Below are 14,827 nucleotides of genomic sequence, written 5' to 3' on the forward strand. Positions count from 1 at the left end.
TTTAATGCTGACCGCTGGTGCTCTTCTTCGGCCACTACTATCGGCAAGAAAATTCGAGTCCTCTGGCTTTGACGTTAAATAAGTATGTGAAGAAAAAATGGTAGGTTAATGAAAAAGGTCTCATTTTAAGGGTGCAAATGTTGTACGTTAATAAGCAGAAATGTAATATTCCAAAAAATTATTTGTAGCTTACAGATCTGAAAATCTGATGAAAAGTAGGGAAATTTGATAGCTTTTGAAAACAGTGAACTTTGAAGCATAGTTTTTTATAGAAAAAATAATAGGAAAAATCTGAAAAAAAATGGTGGTGGTACATTAAACATTTATGAACAGATTGCCGTCGAAAAATTTGCAAAATATAAATAATTGTTCGTTTTTTGTGAATAAATATGTGAGCGCACCAGCGCGGTGCCGTTTTTTCAGAGGATCGGCCTCGGTTTTCCTCAACACAGAGAAAGGGTTTGAAGGCCAGAGTGAGGCTCGGAAGCACAAGTTGTCTAGGTCGGGCTGAGGAAAACCGAGGACGATCCCCTGAAAAAACTGCACCACGCTGGGCTCTCTCCCTTGCTTTCCTATATAAAAAACTGACTTCGAATATCGCAATTTGTACGAAGACAACAAGAAGCACATACTTTCTTCAAATTGTAAATTATTACAGATAGTTCAACTAACTACCTCCAATTTAAATCACTTCATTATCTTCATTAGAACTGAAGATAGTGCGGTCGCATATTTATTCACAAAAAACGAATAATTATTTATATTTTGCAAAGTTTTCTACGATAATCTGTTCAGAAATGTTTAGTGTACCACCATGAATTTTTTCAGATTTTTCCTATTATTTTTTCTATAGAAAACTATGCTACAAAGTTCACTGTTTTTAAAAGCTATCAAATTTCCTCACATTTCATCGTATTTTCAGATCTGTAAGCTACACATAATTTTTTGTAATATTACTTTTCGGCTCATTAACGTACAACATTTGCACCTTTAAAATGATACCTCTTTCACTAACCTACCATTTTTTCTTCACATACTTATTCAACGTCAAAGCCAGAGGACTCGAATTTTCTCGCCGATAGTAGTTCTGAATGCTTGGATGGCACCTGGCCACGGGTCAAAGAATGGGACCAGCGGTCGGCAGTAAAAACAAAACGGGTCCCCCCTGCTTTCTGTCACTTGTTTTCCAACAAAAAAAAAAGTCTAAAAATATCGCGATTTTCACCAAAAATAAGACTAACACATCCTTACGGGCGACTGAAAATAAATACAGAGCCTATGCATTACAATTTGCAGTTTGAATCGCTTTAATATCTGTATTAGAACTGAAGATAATATAGTTGCACATTTTTGTACTTTTATTTTTAAATTTCTCAACTGCAAATGGTTCACAACAGTTTTCCTCATACTCATGAATTTTTTCAAATTTTTTCCATCGTCCCTTGTATAAGAAATAATGCTCTAAACTTGACTGTTCTTAAATGTACCCAAAAATCCTTACTTTTTCTTTACATTTTTCAGTCTGTTAAGTACAAAATTTTTTTTACATAAACGCCCTCAAGCTCATTAACGTAGAACACTTTCAGCTTTTAAATGACTGTTTTCTTTTGTTGCGCTAGCATTTTTTTGGACTGAGTTGTTAAGCTTCAAAGGCAGATGCCTATAGTTTTCTCGCCGATAGTAGGCAGAATCCGAAGTGAAAGTGCTACTTCGGACTTTGCCTAACACCGCTCAGTCAATTCGCGGAGGTACCTGGCAGGCTGCGGTGTGATGGCACGTCGGACTTTGCCTGTAACATATACATATCAAATTATTATTTATACTATTTTAATGTTCACCATTTTTATTGTTTGGGGTAATACTATCTATATGTATCTTCTATCTATTTGTATTAGTGTTCAATATTCTTTTGATTTGAGATTTTTGTTCGTCCACTCTTTTAAGAATATACTCACATATTATTTTTTTTATAATAGTTCCAGCATACATGGATGAGTTCATCAGTTTAAATCTAACACATTTTAACATAAAAAGAGAATAATTTCTCTGCTCATCCTTTGGTAAGGCACTGGCTTCATCCTCGCTACGCGGTTAGAGTTGTAGATATTTAGCGTGATATTATCCTTTATCCTCTAGGGAAATAGTATCTTGGAGGATAAATGTATCGGGGTGTAAAATATTTTTATGTCAAAGTAACCTTCATATATTTGCTTGAATTGTGTGATTCTTTTGCTGCCCTTATCGAATTGATTGAGAAGCTTAACTTGGACAAGATCTCCCTATTTTAGTTTAATTAGCTTTTAGGTCTTATTAAATCTTTCGTCTCTCCTTTTGCCGTTGCGGAAGATACGATCATGAACCAATTCTATCCTCCTATAGTAAAAGGGATATTAGGTGGTTTTGCGGGCAGTTTTGACCACTTTTCCTACTATCCGAGGACGGCCCCTCCAAAACAACTGCACATTTTTGTAATTTGCTCGTAAAAAAAAATCGCATAAAAACGCAGCTTATACCATGATGAAGCTTACTTTATTGCGCTTTATAAAAGTCCCCATTTATTAATGTACAAAAATTGGTTCGGAAAATTTCCTTTGCGAAGGGATGAAACCGTGGTTTTTTCGCGTCACTCTGGCCTTGCTTGACTTTCAATGACGACATCTTTGAAACAAACGATGTAAGAAATTTGAAAAAAATCATTCAAATGATTTCATATTTTGACTATACATACGGGAAAAAAATTGCAATATATTAATAACAATGAACGTAAAATACATTTAAGCATGGCTATGCTATCTCTCGCAACATACGTAGTAGAGAGCTATATTTGGGCTTGAATTGCTTAGAAAATTTCAACAAACACAATTGCATAGCAATTAGGAATAAGAATCTTGAAACCTATTAATTATTAATAAATAATCCTCGAAGACAGATGTATGGCAGTGTAGGTGTGAGGGCACTATGGACTCTGCCGACACTATTGAATACCAAAGCTAAAGGTCACGGGGGGGGGGGGGGTTCCGCTCATTCATCAAGTTTTGAAAATAGGAAAAGGGTACTTTTATTTTCAACGGCGTAAGCAAGTGGACGACGTAAGTCGTAAGAAAATAATCAATGAACCTGACGTTCTGAAGGTTCACGTATACAAAATTCTGTACTTATTACTTTGTACATTCTAATCAATGATAAAGTGCAACTTTATTATATTGAAAGTGGTACTTCTAATAAATATTGGAATTCATTAATAATAAATTTTGTTTTAATTCAAAACTAATCTTCTTTAATATTATTTTTATGTTAAATTTAACGTTTTAGTGAAAGGGAAAAATTGCCCATCATTTCTGGGTTTACAAAACTTTTTACGGTTAATGAAATTAAACAATATTTTTAATTTACGCAATTTTAACAATATTCTTTTAGAATTGGTCTTCTTCAATATTAAATTAACCTTTTTGGTCATAATATTATATTTTCGGTTAAATATATTATTATTTGTCTTTGTATCTTCAAAATTGCGATACGATGCTCAAAATTTATGCAATTTTCTGACTATTCGTCATTCGTATTTGAAAGGTATGTAATTTTGAACATTTTTTTTATAATTTAATTAAGAAGAGTTAAAATAAAAAATTCTTTATTTTCAACAATTTGCAATTTATAGTTCTTTCAGGGCATGTGATACTTGCAGTTTCCCCGGCTTTTTTCCCACATAAATTAAAATTTGTAAAAACTGAATTCGGAGATGCTATAAAATATCATAACGGACGTCCCCGGAATCCTTTTTTAAGGGATAATAACAACAAAAATTTATTGTGCTAAATAAAAATTTTATATATATTCATTATTTTGAGGTTACGTCGTTTTTCATCTCTGCCTTTCCGATAACCTGGAAATTATTTATGAAATAAACTTTTTCGATTAGCTGCAAACAAGTTAGTTCCGGGAGATTACTTACTATGTTTATTTGTAAGTACAAAGTTTTCGGTCAAAATATTGTGTAGTTTGGAAGTAAGGCTCGGGTGAATTGTAACACACATAACCTCGAAATATACAAGCACGTTGTTAGCAATATCAAAAATTTTGATAAAAAACCCCGAAAAAAAGTGTGCGGGGACGTCCGTTAGCATGTTCGCTATCATTTTCCTAGATTTTGAAGGCAAAATATTTCTTATCCTAGGAAAAAAGCCGACGGAATCTAACACTGAAAAAATCGATACTATTTCCTAAACGCTATGCAAATTAATCACATTTTGCTAAATTAAAACTTTTTTGTATAATATTTATTATTCTAGTAAAAAAGACGGGGGAACCTAGAACTGGTAAAATCGACAATTTTCTAACTATCACATGCCCTTAACTTTTAAGATTTCCAATGCAAGATTGATTACTTAACAATTTTAGATTAATTGCCCTTCCTCTTTATGTTTCGTCAGTTTAAATTGATTGTAAAGTAAACAGATCTTGAAAATGACAAATTTTTAAAGCAAACCCTGAAAAGTTCCACAAGAAGTGCATATATAAATTGAGATATATGATATGCTTTGTTAGCATTTTTGGAAAAACGGGCAGGCAGACAAAATGCTGCACAAGATGAAAATGGCACCCATGCCTACGCTTTTGGGAATGAAAGTATATATTTCTGTTTTTCGTGCAGTAGCTATCTCTTTTCAATGAGTAGACCCTTCAGCTATGTTTATCCCGCTCTGCGCTCACACCCACACTACCATACAATTTGTTGTCCAGTTTTATTTGTTATTAATTAATATGTTTCAAGATTGTCATTCCTAATTGTTATGAAATTGTATTTGTTGAAATTTTCCAAGCAATTCAAGCCAAAATATAACTCTCTCTACTACGTACATTGCGAGAGATAGCATAGTCATGTTTGAATGCATTTTATGTTAATTGTTATTAATGTATTGCGAGTTTCTTTTCACGTATGTATAGTCAAAATATGAAAGCATCTGCATGATTTTTTTCAAATTTTTTACATCGTTCGTTTCAAAGATGTCGTCATCGAAAGTCAAGTAAGGACAGAGTGACGTGAAAAAACCACGGTTTTCATTCTTTCGCGAAGGATATTTTCCGAATCAATTTTTTACATAAACAAATGGAGACTTGTATGAAGCGCAAGAAATTAAGCTTTATTATAGTATAAGCTGTATTTTTAAGCGATTTTTTTCTCACGAGTAAATTCCAAAAATGTGCAGCTGTTTTGGAGGGGCCTTCCTATTTTGAACGGATAGTAAATGCGGGAGGGCCTAGTCTTACAATGTATCTCGATGGATGTGAATTCCATAGTTTCCACGTGGGTCTCATTCATGCAGGTCTCGATGATTTTGACCCACTTCTACCAAACGTCTTGTTTTTCCCCGAGAAGTGATATAAAAAATCGAGAAAGCTCATAGTGTACTTGCTCCACCATATTTCCCTGGAGATAGCTTAAGGATGAGAAGATTCATTGAATATTTTCTTCTTTGAGACTATTTATCCAATTTTTAGAGGTAACTTGGGTACCATGATCACATATTATTTTATCGGGTTTGTCGTAATTAGGGATAAAGTTTTCACGGATTTTTGGTTAGTGCATTTTTTAATGTTGCTATTCTCATAGGGTATAGTTATGCGTACTTACTGAAAGTATTAATGATGGAGCGAATGTATTTAAATCTTCGAGTTGCAGACAAAGGGCCATAAAAATCTATAGGCAGTAATTCTCCCGGTTTAGCGGGATTTACATTTCTTATTTCTGAGAAGCACGTTTGATTAGTGACTTCAATGAGCTGACATGAGGGACAGCTGGTGCTTCTTTGTTCGATTTTTTTTTCAAATTTAGGATAATAAGAACTCATAGAGGCCGTTGCATTCGTCGATTAAGAAGTTCACGCTTGTAGCTACAAAATACAATAAACCTTCCTGGATCGTGTATCTCTTCGAACCCTTATCCTGGACGTTATAAAAATTCTGTTTTAATTACTTTGGTCCTCTGCGAAGTTTTGAAGCGCTTTCGGAGGGTGAAAGATGGCCTACTCGCCAAAAGGTAACGAAAAATCCTCCACTGATTAACATCGGAAATTTCATTGTCCAAATTATATGGAAATCGAGGTATTGCGTCAGCTACCACGTTACATTTTCCCTCATAATACTTTACATTGAAGGAATAATTCTGGATAGCTAAGATCCAGCGCATAGGCCTGGAGCCGATTAATTTTAAGGTTTATAGAAAGATGAGCGCCCTATGATCAGTCTTAATTGTGAATCACGTGCTTTAGATAAATGATCGGAACTACATCAAAGCCTACAAAATGGCCAACAATTCATTCTGGGTTGGAAGCAGGTAATTTCCGGTCCCTGTAGAGTCCTATTAGAATATTGTATATATACACATGGCGGACATGTTGGGGGCGCACCAAAAAGTATGCAACCCGTCTTACATGCCAATGCTATTCTCATGGACATGTATGCTGGGTTGCATGCTTTTTGGTAACTCCAGCGTGTCCACCCTGTATATTATATATAAGCAACTTCTTCAGCTGCGCATGTGCCGAAAAGCGCGGGCCTATTTGAAATCAATCAATACTATCAATGACAATACAGATAAATATGTAAAGCAAATTTTCACTTTTAAAACAATAATTAAATTGAATCTAACTAAGAAATACCTCATTTCTTTATAATAATTAATTATTAATGTAATATTACAAGTTTATACGAATTTAGAAATTTAAAAATGCTGTCCGATCATTAGACACATGCTGTCCGATCACATCTATTCTATATTTTTTCCTATTGTATGCGGATGTAACAGAATTTTGGCAATCCTTACCAAAAATGTTTATGGATACAATTATGATCTTATATCTCTCTTTAGGTTTAATTAAGAATTGTTACATTCAAATAAAGAAAAACTGAAATCTTTTATATTTTTATATTTCATGCAATTCTTTACTTAAAATTCAAAAGCTCATTTGAAGCAACTTTCTAAATGAGTAAAATATAAATAAAACGTATAAATTTTCTTTTATTTTTAGTATTTTAAAAACTTGATACTTACACTTTGTCACCGATTTGTTCACTTTCTTTTAAAATTCCAAAGAGAAGAACTAATTTTGCAGAGATTCGCACGTCCTCCAAGTGTTCTGGCTTTATCATTTCTGACCACCATTCTCGTGGTTCTGCAATTTCTGGCTCAACTTCGAAAGTAGTATCATCTGTTTATTTAATTAAAAAATGAAAAGCCGTTAGTCAAATGAATAAGAAAAAGAGAGTGAAATGGTAAAAAGAAAATCGTGTTGAAATGTGAAACATGACTAAAAATAGTCAAATTCACCTTCCTCCTCCCTGCTGACAGACCGTGACGTGAAAAAACTTCCCCCCTAGGGTCATGTGACGAATTGTAACCCACCCATTCCGTTCCTATTTGGAAGGAAAAATTAATTTTTTCACTTCAATATTATTATTAATAACATTCAAATTTAAAAAAATGAGATAAAATGGTTAAACATTTTTTTTCGTACTCCATAAAATAAGCTGACGAAAAATAAAACAGAATAAGCACTTTTCATTCGATTCAATTTGTCACGTGATAACGTAAATCCCCTTTCAGTGTCACGATATTTATGGACGGTCCCTCACCGATGGGATTGGCTCGAGTTCCACGTCTTTTGACTGGAGCAGCTTCTTTATCGGAATCGATGCACTGAATGTCGCTGCCACTTTTACCACTTTCTTCACTACTACTCTCCGGAGTGTCACTTCCATCAACGACGAAGTCTTTCAAGGAACCTTCTGAATCAGTATCTTCCTCCTGTCTCTTTTTCTCTATCTTTTCGGCGTTCATTTTCATTACGATCGGGTGCGTGCAAATTCTCTGCAACGCGTGATAATCCGGAAAGAGACGGGGACCCCTGGCTGCCCCTCTAAATTGAATGAATAATATTTTAAGGTTGAAAGATTTAAATGCTAAAATCCTTTTAATTTGAAAATATTTTTATATAAGTCATAGACCTCGGACTCACTCTAGTGATAAAAAATAGTGTCAAGAGTGGCTTTAATTTTGAAAACTGGTTGCAAAAGTGTAATATATTTTTTAAATATTAAGACTTATAAATAGATCACGGAGACCTTGAATTGACTATCATGCTTGAGAAAGGTTGTATTAGCTAATATAAGTGTAATTAAATCTCGAAAATGTATTTCTTTAGGCATACAAGGTCAAAGTATCAAAAAAAGCACTCCAATTGATAAAATTTGGTTTTTAACGAAGAAAATAAAACTTTTGTTTCTGCAGTTATTAGGTATACAACAATTTACGAAAACAGTATAAAAGGTTCTTTGATGACATTCTAAACCGAATTATAGAAGTGCTATTTTGATAATATTTTACAAGCTGATGAGAGTTTTTTATAGAACTTTTTTATTCAGTTTCGTATCCCCAAGGTTGCTACAGAATTTTGATTTCAAAATTGTAGATTTTATTTAGAGCAGTTAAAAAAAATCTAGACATTAGACAGCTCGTCCTGGTCTATAAATGACCGGTAAGTGTAACGAAAAAGTCGGTATTCTTTCGAAAATTTTAAATCTATCAACTTGCCTCTTTTTTAATAAACAAACATTTATAGTTTACTTTTACAGATCCCCTGTTTAATTGCAATCCTTTCTAGACTCGAATCTTATCTATTTAAATAGATTTTTATTATCACTTTTTATTATTGAATCCACTCACGTTTAGATATTTTTCAATTTGGAACTATTTTTTAATGTTAAATTTTAAAGCGTCTTTAATTTGAAATTTTTAAAGGTTGGCAATAGTGGTGTGAGAATGAGGCTTGTAATTCATTTTTTTCGAAGAACAACTAAAATCATCTGAGGCTACTTAAACAACGATTATAATTTTTCTTAATTTAGCTTTTTTGTTTAATTGAATTACTCGAATTTAAATCTGTCCAGCTCTTACCTTGTGAAATTATCTAGATAATACTGATAGAGTTCCACCTGCAGTGGCGTGAGTTTTACAGAGATAACGTACTCATTCTTCGGAGGTAAAAAGGGAGTGAGTACAGAGTAATCAAATCTCTGGACGCTGCCTTCCAACAAATTGTGTAGAATAAAAGCTCGTTTCTTCATCAATTTGACATCGTAGGGTGTCGAATCGGCCGCTGATCCATTCTTTATTGGATTGACGAATCGATTCGAGAATTCCTTCTTTGTTCCGAGTAGATTTGGCTTGACGAATTGCACCATGCAATGATCTGCAAATCAAATAAATTATACCAATCTTGCCCGTCCTTTCGAAATTAACTTTGAATGAGTTTAAGTTCGCTTGCTTCAAAAGGAATCTCTTCCTAATCTTGATATTAGTTAATACACGTCGATTTTACTTTATCAAGTGTTTCGACTTAAGGTAGTCCGGCTATTGGATCGATCAGATAAAAAATCATTCAAATTAGTTGTTTTTTTGCGGAGAAATATGTCCTCTTTCACATTATGCCTCTTTTAGGGGCCCTTTCCAGGTTAAAACATGAATTATCACCGTTTAAAGTCGTGTCAAAAAACATGGCATCTTATGGAGAGGCCTTTCGGGGGTTCCAAAAATGATTAATTTTGGATTTAAAACACGTTAAATATTGTTAGGAAAACTTTTTTGGAGACAGAACGTATAATGTAAAATTTGAATTACTGCTCATTTACACTTGCTTCCAGGGTATTTGAGCTTAATTTTAGCAAAATGTAGCCTAAAATAAAAAATGTAGCTAGAATCGAGTCAAATCAACATAAAAATTTACATTTTATTATTATTTAAAAAACATTTTATTTATATTAATCAGCTTACAAATGTAATAGTTAATTGAGTAATTTATAGCCTGGTCAAATTTGGTATTTAATTCCAAATTTCAGAACACAATAATGGATATATCTTTGACTAGTTTTTCCAGTAGCCGGACTACTTTAAAAGCGGTTTGATTACAAAATCTCAAATTGAGAAAGCTTAAAAATTAAAGAATATTTATGCAAAGAAATAAAGTAACTCTTACATTCAATCAAGTTGTTTTGTAAAGGTGTTCCAGTAAGAACTATTCTACGTAGGGACTTTATTTTTCTCATAGCTTTACTCAACGCGGTGTCTTCATTTTTCAATAAATGCCCTTCATCACAGACGACTACGTCAGGCCCAGGATCTACCAGACATTTTAAAATTGTTTCCTGCATAGATTTTCGCATCTTTTTACCACTTGCAGTTAAATTTCGGAACATGTCGTAACCGATAATCAACACACCACCATTTTTTTGCCAATGCTCGAGCTGATATTTTCTCTCGAAGTTTTGCTTATGCCTGTAAGGAGAAGACACTAACTAACTTAATAATGCTTCCATAATTTAACAAATAGTTTAAAAAAATACTTTTAACTAAAGTGTTTTCTAAATCAAACGCTCTTTATTCAAGTTTACAAATCTGCACGGTTTAGAATTTATATGTTTTTAGCTGTGGCATTTTAAAACTTAAATAAATCAATCTTCGGAAACTTTTTCAAGTGATTTTACTTAATTTCGAATGCATAAATGCAATCCTTTTAACATATTTGAACTTATTTACTTTTTAATTTTACAACAAGATTTCGATAAAAAAATGTTCATTTATTTTAAGACTGAAACTTGAGAATAGTATTTTGAACAGACCTCTTTAAAAATGTTAAACCTAAAGCGGTAGAGCCTACAACTACTTGATGTCTATAATTAAAAATGTTTCTAAATTGCTGAAATCTTGACTTACTTCCCGAGTTCGTAAATGTTCATATCGTCATAATTGTCAAGATCCTTAAGCCACATTTCAAACTCGCCAGCCCAATTCAAAGCCGTACTTAGCGGGCAGACAACCATAACGGTTTTTACTTTAGTTTCTTCATGGCTAAGAAGAGTGTGAACAAGCGAAACGATTTGGAATGTTTTCCCGAGACCCATGCAATGCGCGATGATGCATCCAGAACCTTTGGAATTCTTTACGCGTTCAAGAGACTCAAAGCAGGCGTCCCACATAAATTTAATTCCTTGGGCTTGATGTGGCTTTAAACGTTTCACCAGATCAGGATGAACGCTCACCAATTCCTCTTTTGTTTCCTCGTCAAAGTCCAACACCAGCTTTTCTACTTTTTCCTCGCCTGCTAATCTTATCTCGTACATTTCATTATACTATAAAGAGCAAAGAAAGGAGTAACAATTTATAAAACAATTTCGCAAACCTCTTGATGAACAAAGTATTCAAATTGGAATTTCAGATTCAAAATAAATATTCTCGTTTTACATATCAAGTAATAATGTTTGATTGTTTTTAATGTTTATCTATTGAAATTAAAAAAAAAGAACAATTTCCTGCAAATTCCATGCTTTTCCGAATCACGCCGGTCTTCATTTTAAATCAAATTAAATTCCTGTCTAAAATTATTGGGGTTTTGATATTTTAATTTCAAACCAATCCATTTTGTATATTTTAATCTGAAAATTGGGAAGTTGCATCATTTTAACATTTGTTTACCCTTACATAATTAAAGGAGGACTAAATTGAATATAATAACTAGTAAATATTTTTTTTAATAATGGTGTAGTTGCATATTTTTAAATGCAGTAAACTTCAACTTATGTGAACCACCACTTATTTGAACTGCCACATGCGTGAACTCCCCTACACGCACTTATTTGAACTAGTCGCCTCCCACCACGGTCCGCATCAGTGGCTGATAAATTAAAAAGAGGCCCGAAGAGAGCGCGAAGCTTTGAATTGAGTATTTAAGCATGACGTCATGGGAATGCAGAACTTTTTCGGGAAAATATTTTGAATGTAAAAGAAAGTCAGAAATTTACTAGTATTAATATTTCTCGAGTATAGAATGTATTTTCTCAGTCATGCTCCACTCTTTTGTCGATTGAAGACCTTCAAGTGTCACGAAATACAATTAACTATCTGAAAGGGTCTCGCGCACGCCCACTTAAAACAAATTAAGAAAGTTTCGGAGAATCCCGATTTACCGTGAAGGTCATTGAGGACTTGTCCAAAAACTTCGGTAAGACGGAATCCCAGTTTTGATAGTCAAAAGTCAAAAGAAAATTAACAGAGAGAAAAAGATAATATATTTAAAAAATGGCATTCTACCTGTTTTGGCAATTGGTCTAATTATTGTTGCCGAGAATCGGGTTGAAAAATTTGTACTATGGCGCACCAATACGATCAGTTCGGGGAAAAAATATTTTAATCTAGGGGATGTATAGATTTTTCTGTGAAAATAGTGAAAAGGTTTTCGCGAAAAACTTTTTTAATTTTCCCTTCCCCTTCTATAACTTCCAAAAATGCAGTCTGAAGGTTGAAATTCTTCGCAGTTTTTTGTTACCTCAGGATGAACATTTGACATGAATTTCAGCCTGATACGAGAGGGAGCCGATTTGCCATGCTTACCCTGCTAGACCCTTTGAGGTGATGAGTACCCAATCTGTTAGGGTAACCTCAAATTTAGGATATTTTATTTCGTGATACTAAAAGGTCGTCAATCGACAAAAGAATGTTACATAACTATGCAGACATTCTCTTTTGAGAAACATTACTATTCAAACCTTTATAACTTACCTTTACGTTTAGAAAAATTTCTCCGAAAAGTCGTGTGTACTGTTGCAATATCATGTATTAACCTCCCTGACGACTGACATTTGAACCTAACCTAGCATGTTGTTGCGGTACGACACGCTAGAAAACTGATTATTTCGCGAAATATGACACACTTTAAGTTTACATTTAATTTAAATAATTTAATTTTAATAATTATTAAACAATTTAATTTAATTAATATTTCTTTTTTTACATTGGATTTAAGATTACATTTAAGTTTACAATATTTTCGCCGGAAAAGTTGTTTGTAATTCAATGGCAAGCACTGCGATAACTTTCCTGACATTTCCACTTATCTTTCATTGTCTGCGATATCATGCCACAAAACTCACTATTTCACAAAATATTTAAGTCGTTTTTTGATTCTATTATATTGATTTTAAGCTGGCAAATTTCCGTACGTCAACAAAAACACTGCGATTCTTGATGCGCTGCGACTTTTTCAACTCCGCAAATCGGAAATGTCTGAACCGTTTTAAATTTGAATGCCCAATATTGCGCAATCTCATGAGACTTCGCGCACTCCCGCCGCCTCTGCGCTACGCTGCTGGTGTTTTTCAGACTAGAGTCAGAATGAACGGTCTCTCGACCTTTGAGCTGAGAAAATGCGTTGGCCAGCAGTTCTAGGAATTAATAAACGGCAAGTTACTACACTGGTGTGAGAGTCATGTTATCTATATGTATCATTATTGATGGCATATATTGATTTAAAATAGACCTACGCTTTTCGGCGCAGTTGAAAAAGTTGATTACAGGGGACGCATCGATACAAGGCCGTGGCAGCCACTGTATTTGTGGGCGACCGCATGAAAGGGCCCTTATGGTCGGCTCTAGTTTGGAAGATATTAGCGTTTTTTTAAACTGAGGATTAAAATGGTAATTTTCAGGTTTGAGTGGAAAATGATACTAGAATACCCCTCCCCCCAGTTTCCATTTCCGGTGAAAGAAAATCTGTTATTTTTTTTTAAATTCGAATATTATCACGTGCCACCGGGCACTTCAAAATTTGATGTAATTAACACGGAGAAATTTGGAATTTTCGAAAAATTGATCTCATTTTCCATGGTTTTATCTAAACATGCCAAGTTTTTTAGGGATCTAAGAGTGTCTACGAAATAAAAACATACTAATAACTTTCATTTCCAACTCACCCGCACCCTTCCCGCAGCGCCCCAAATATGACCCAAAAATGTTTAAAAACACATTTTTCAGTATTATTGTTACTTTTCAGCAATTTATGTCGTCGATTTCATACATATAATTACTAATGGATAATTTGAATATTTACCACGACTTTTTAAACAATTTTCAATTGTTTAAACGAATGTAATATATTTAAATAATCATTTACTCCCCAAAAAAATTCAACATAATCATATTTTCTGATTGAAATGCAATATTTTGTCATTGTTTGTAGCAAATTTGTCTAAAAACATTATGTAGTTACTCAAACAATTAATTATTGTTTATTTTCCAAATTTCTGAAAATTGAGCTAGAGATCCACGTCACACAATTTTTTAAATAAGGTTTTTGATACTTAGAAGAAATTTTACACTTTGCCTTTAAACTTGAAAAATAATAAATTGGAAGTGCTTAAAATTCTAAAGCGTTCTACAGGAATCGCAGCTACTTTAAAGAATTAAAAAAAAAATTCGTTTAATTTCACATGACATACAATCGTACATCGTCAGAAAATAAATTCACTGACAGTTCCCGCCTCAGTTTCCAGCCTGAGTAAAATAATTTGAATTGATTTTTTATACCAATTTTTGCCTATCTGCTATTCTCTTCAGCCTTTCTTCTTCTTCTTTTGCGGCCTGCTTAGTGTCTTCAGCAACTTGCTTGTCCTTGAGTACTTTTCGAATATTTCTCCTTCCACCTTTTAAGGGCGAACCTTGAGAATTAGTAGCGGCTTCACTGTCACTTTCGCTGTCAGTAACCGCTTTTATCCGCTTCCTTTTAGCCTTCGGTCTGAAACAACAAAAATCAATAATTTCTCATGCAACCATAAAGGACTATAATTTGAAAAATAAAGTTAACTTTAAGACACTGAAAATTCAGTGTTTAGATACTAGTCCTGTGCTGCACTTAAATTATGTATCTTATTGTCAGTCAACTCCAGACCCCATCTCCTTTTCAACAATAGAACCGTAAAAAATGTAGTATCTAGCCCCCCC

The 14,827-nt window shown here is 33.6% G+C and overlaps 1 protein-coding gene across 5 annotated transcripts in view; it reads right to left on the reverse strand.

Moving 5' to 3' along the window:
• Positions 1-14,827, reverse strand: part of LOC117173485 (transcriptional regulator ATRX homolog) — a 241,022-nt gene that overhangs the window by 55,946 nt on the left and 170,249 nt on the right. For all 5 annotated transcript variants that reach the window (XM_033362091.1, XM_033362092.1, XM_033362090.1 and 2 more), the window contains 6 exons: positions 14,414-14,621; positions 10,769-11,184; positions 10,032-10,330; positions 8,954-9,248; positions 7,633-7,916; positions 7,052-7,208 (listed from right to left, as the gene is read on the reverse strand). In XM_033362091.1, the coding sequence (XP_033217982.1) occupies positions 7,052-7,208; positions 7,633-7,916; positions 8,954-9,248; positions 10,032-10,330; positions 10,769-11,184; positions 14,414-14,621 (1,659 nt within the window). The remainder of the gene's footprint in view (positions 1-7,051; positions 7,209-7,632; positions 7,917-8,953; positions 9,249-10,031; positions 10,331-10,768; positions 11,185-14,413; positions 14,622-14,827) is intronic.

Source organism: Belonocnema kinseyi, chromosome 5 (assembly GCF_010883055.1).
Source record: "Belonocnema kinseyi isolate 2016_QV_RU_SX_M_011 chromosome 5, B_treatae_v1, whole genome shotgun sequence".
Taxonomy (NCBI): Eukaryota; Metazoa; Arthropoda; class Insecta; order Hymenoptera; family Cynipidae; genus Belonocnema; species Belonocnema kinseyi.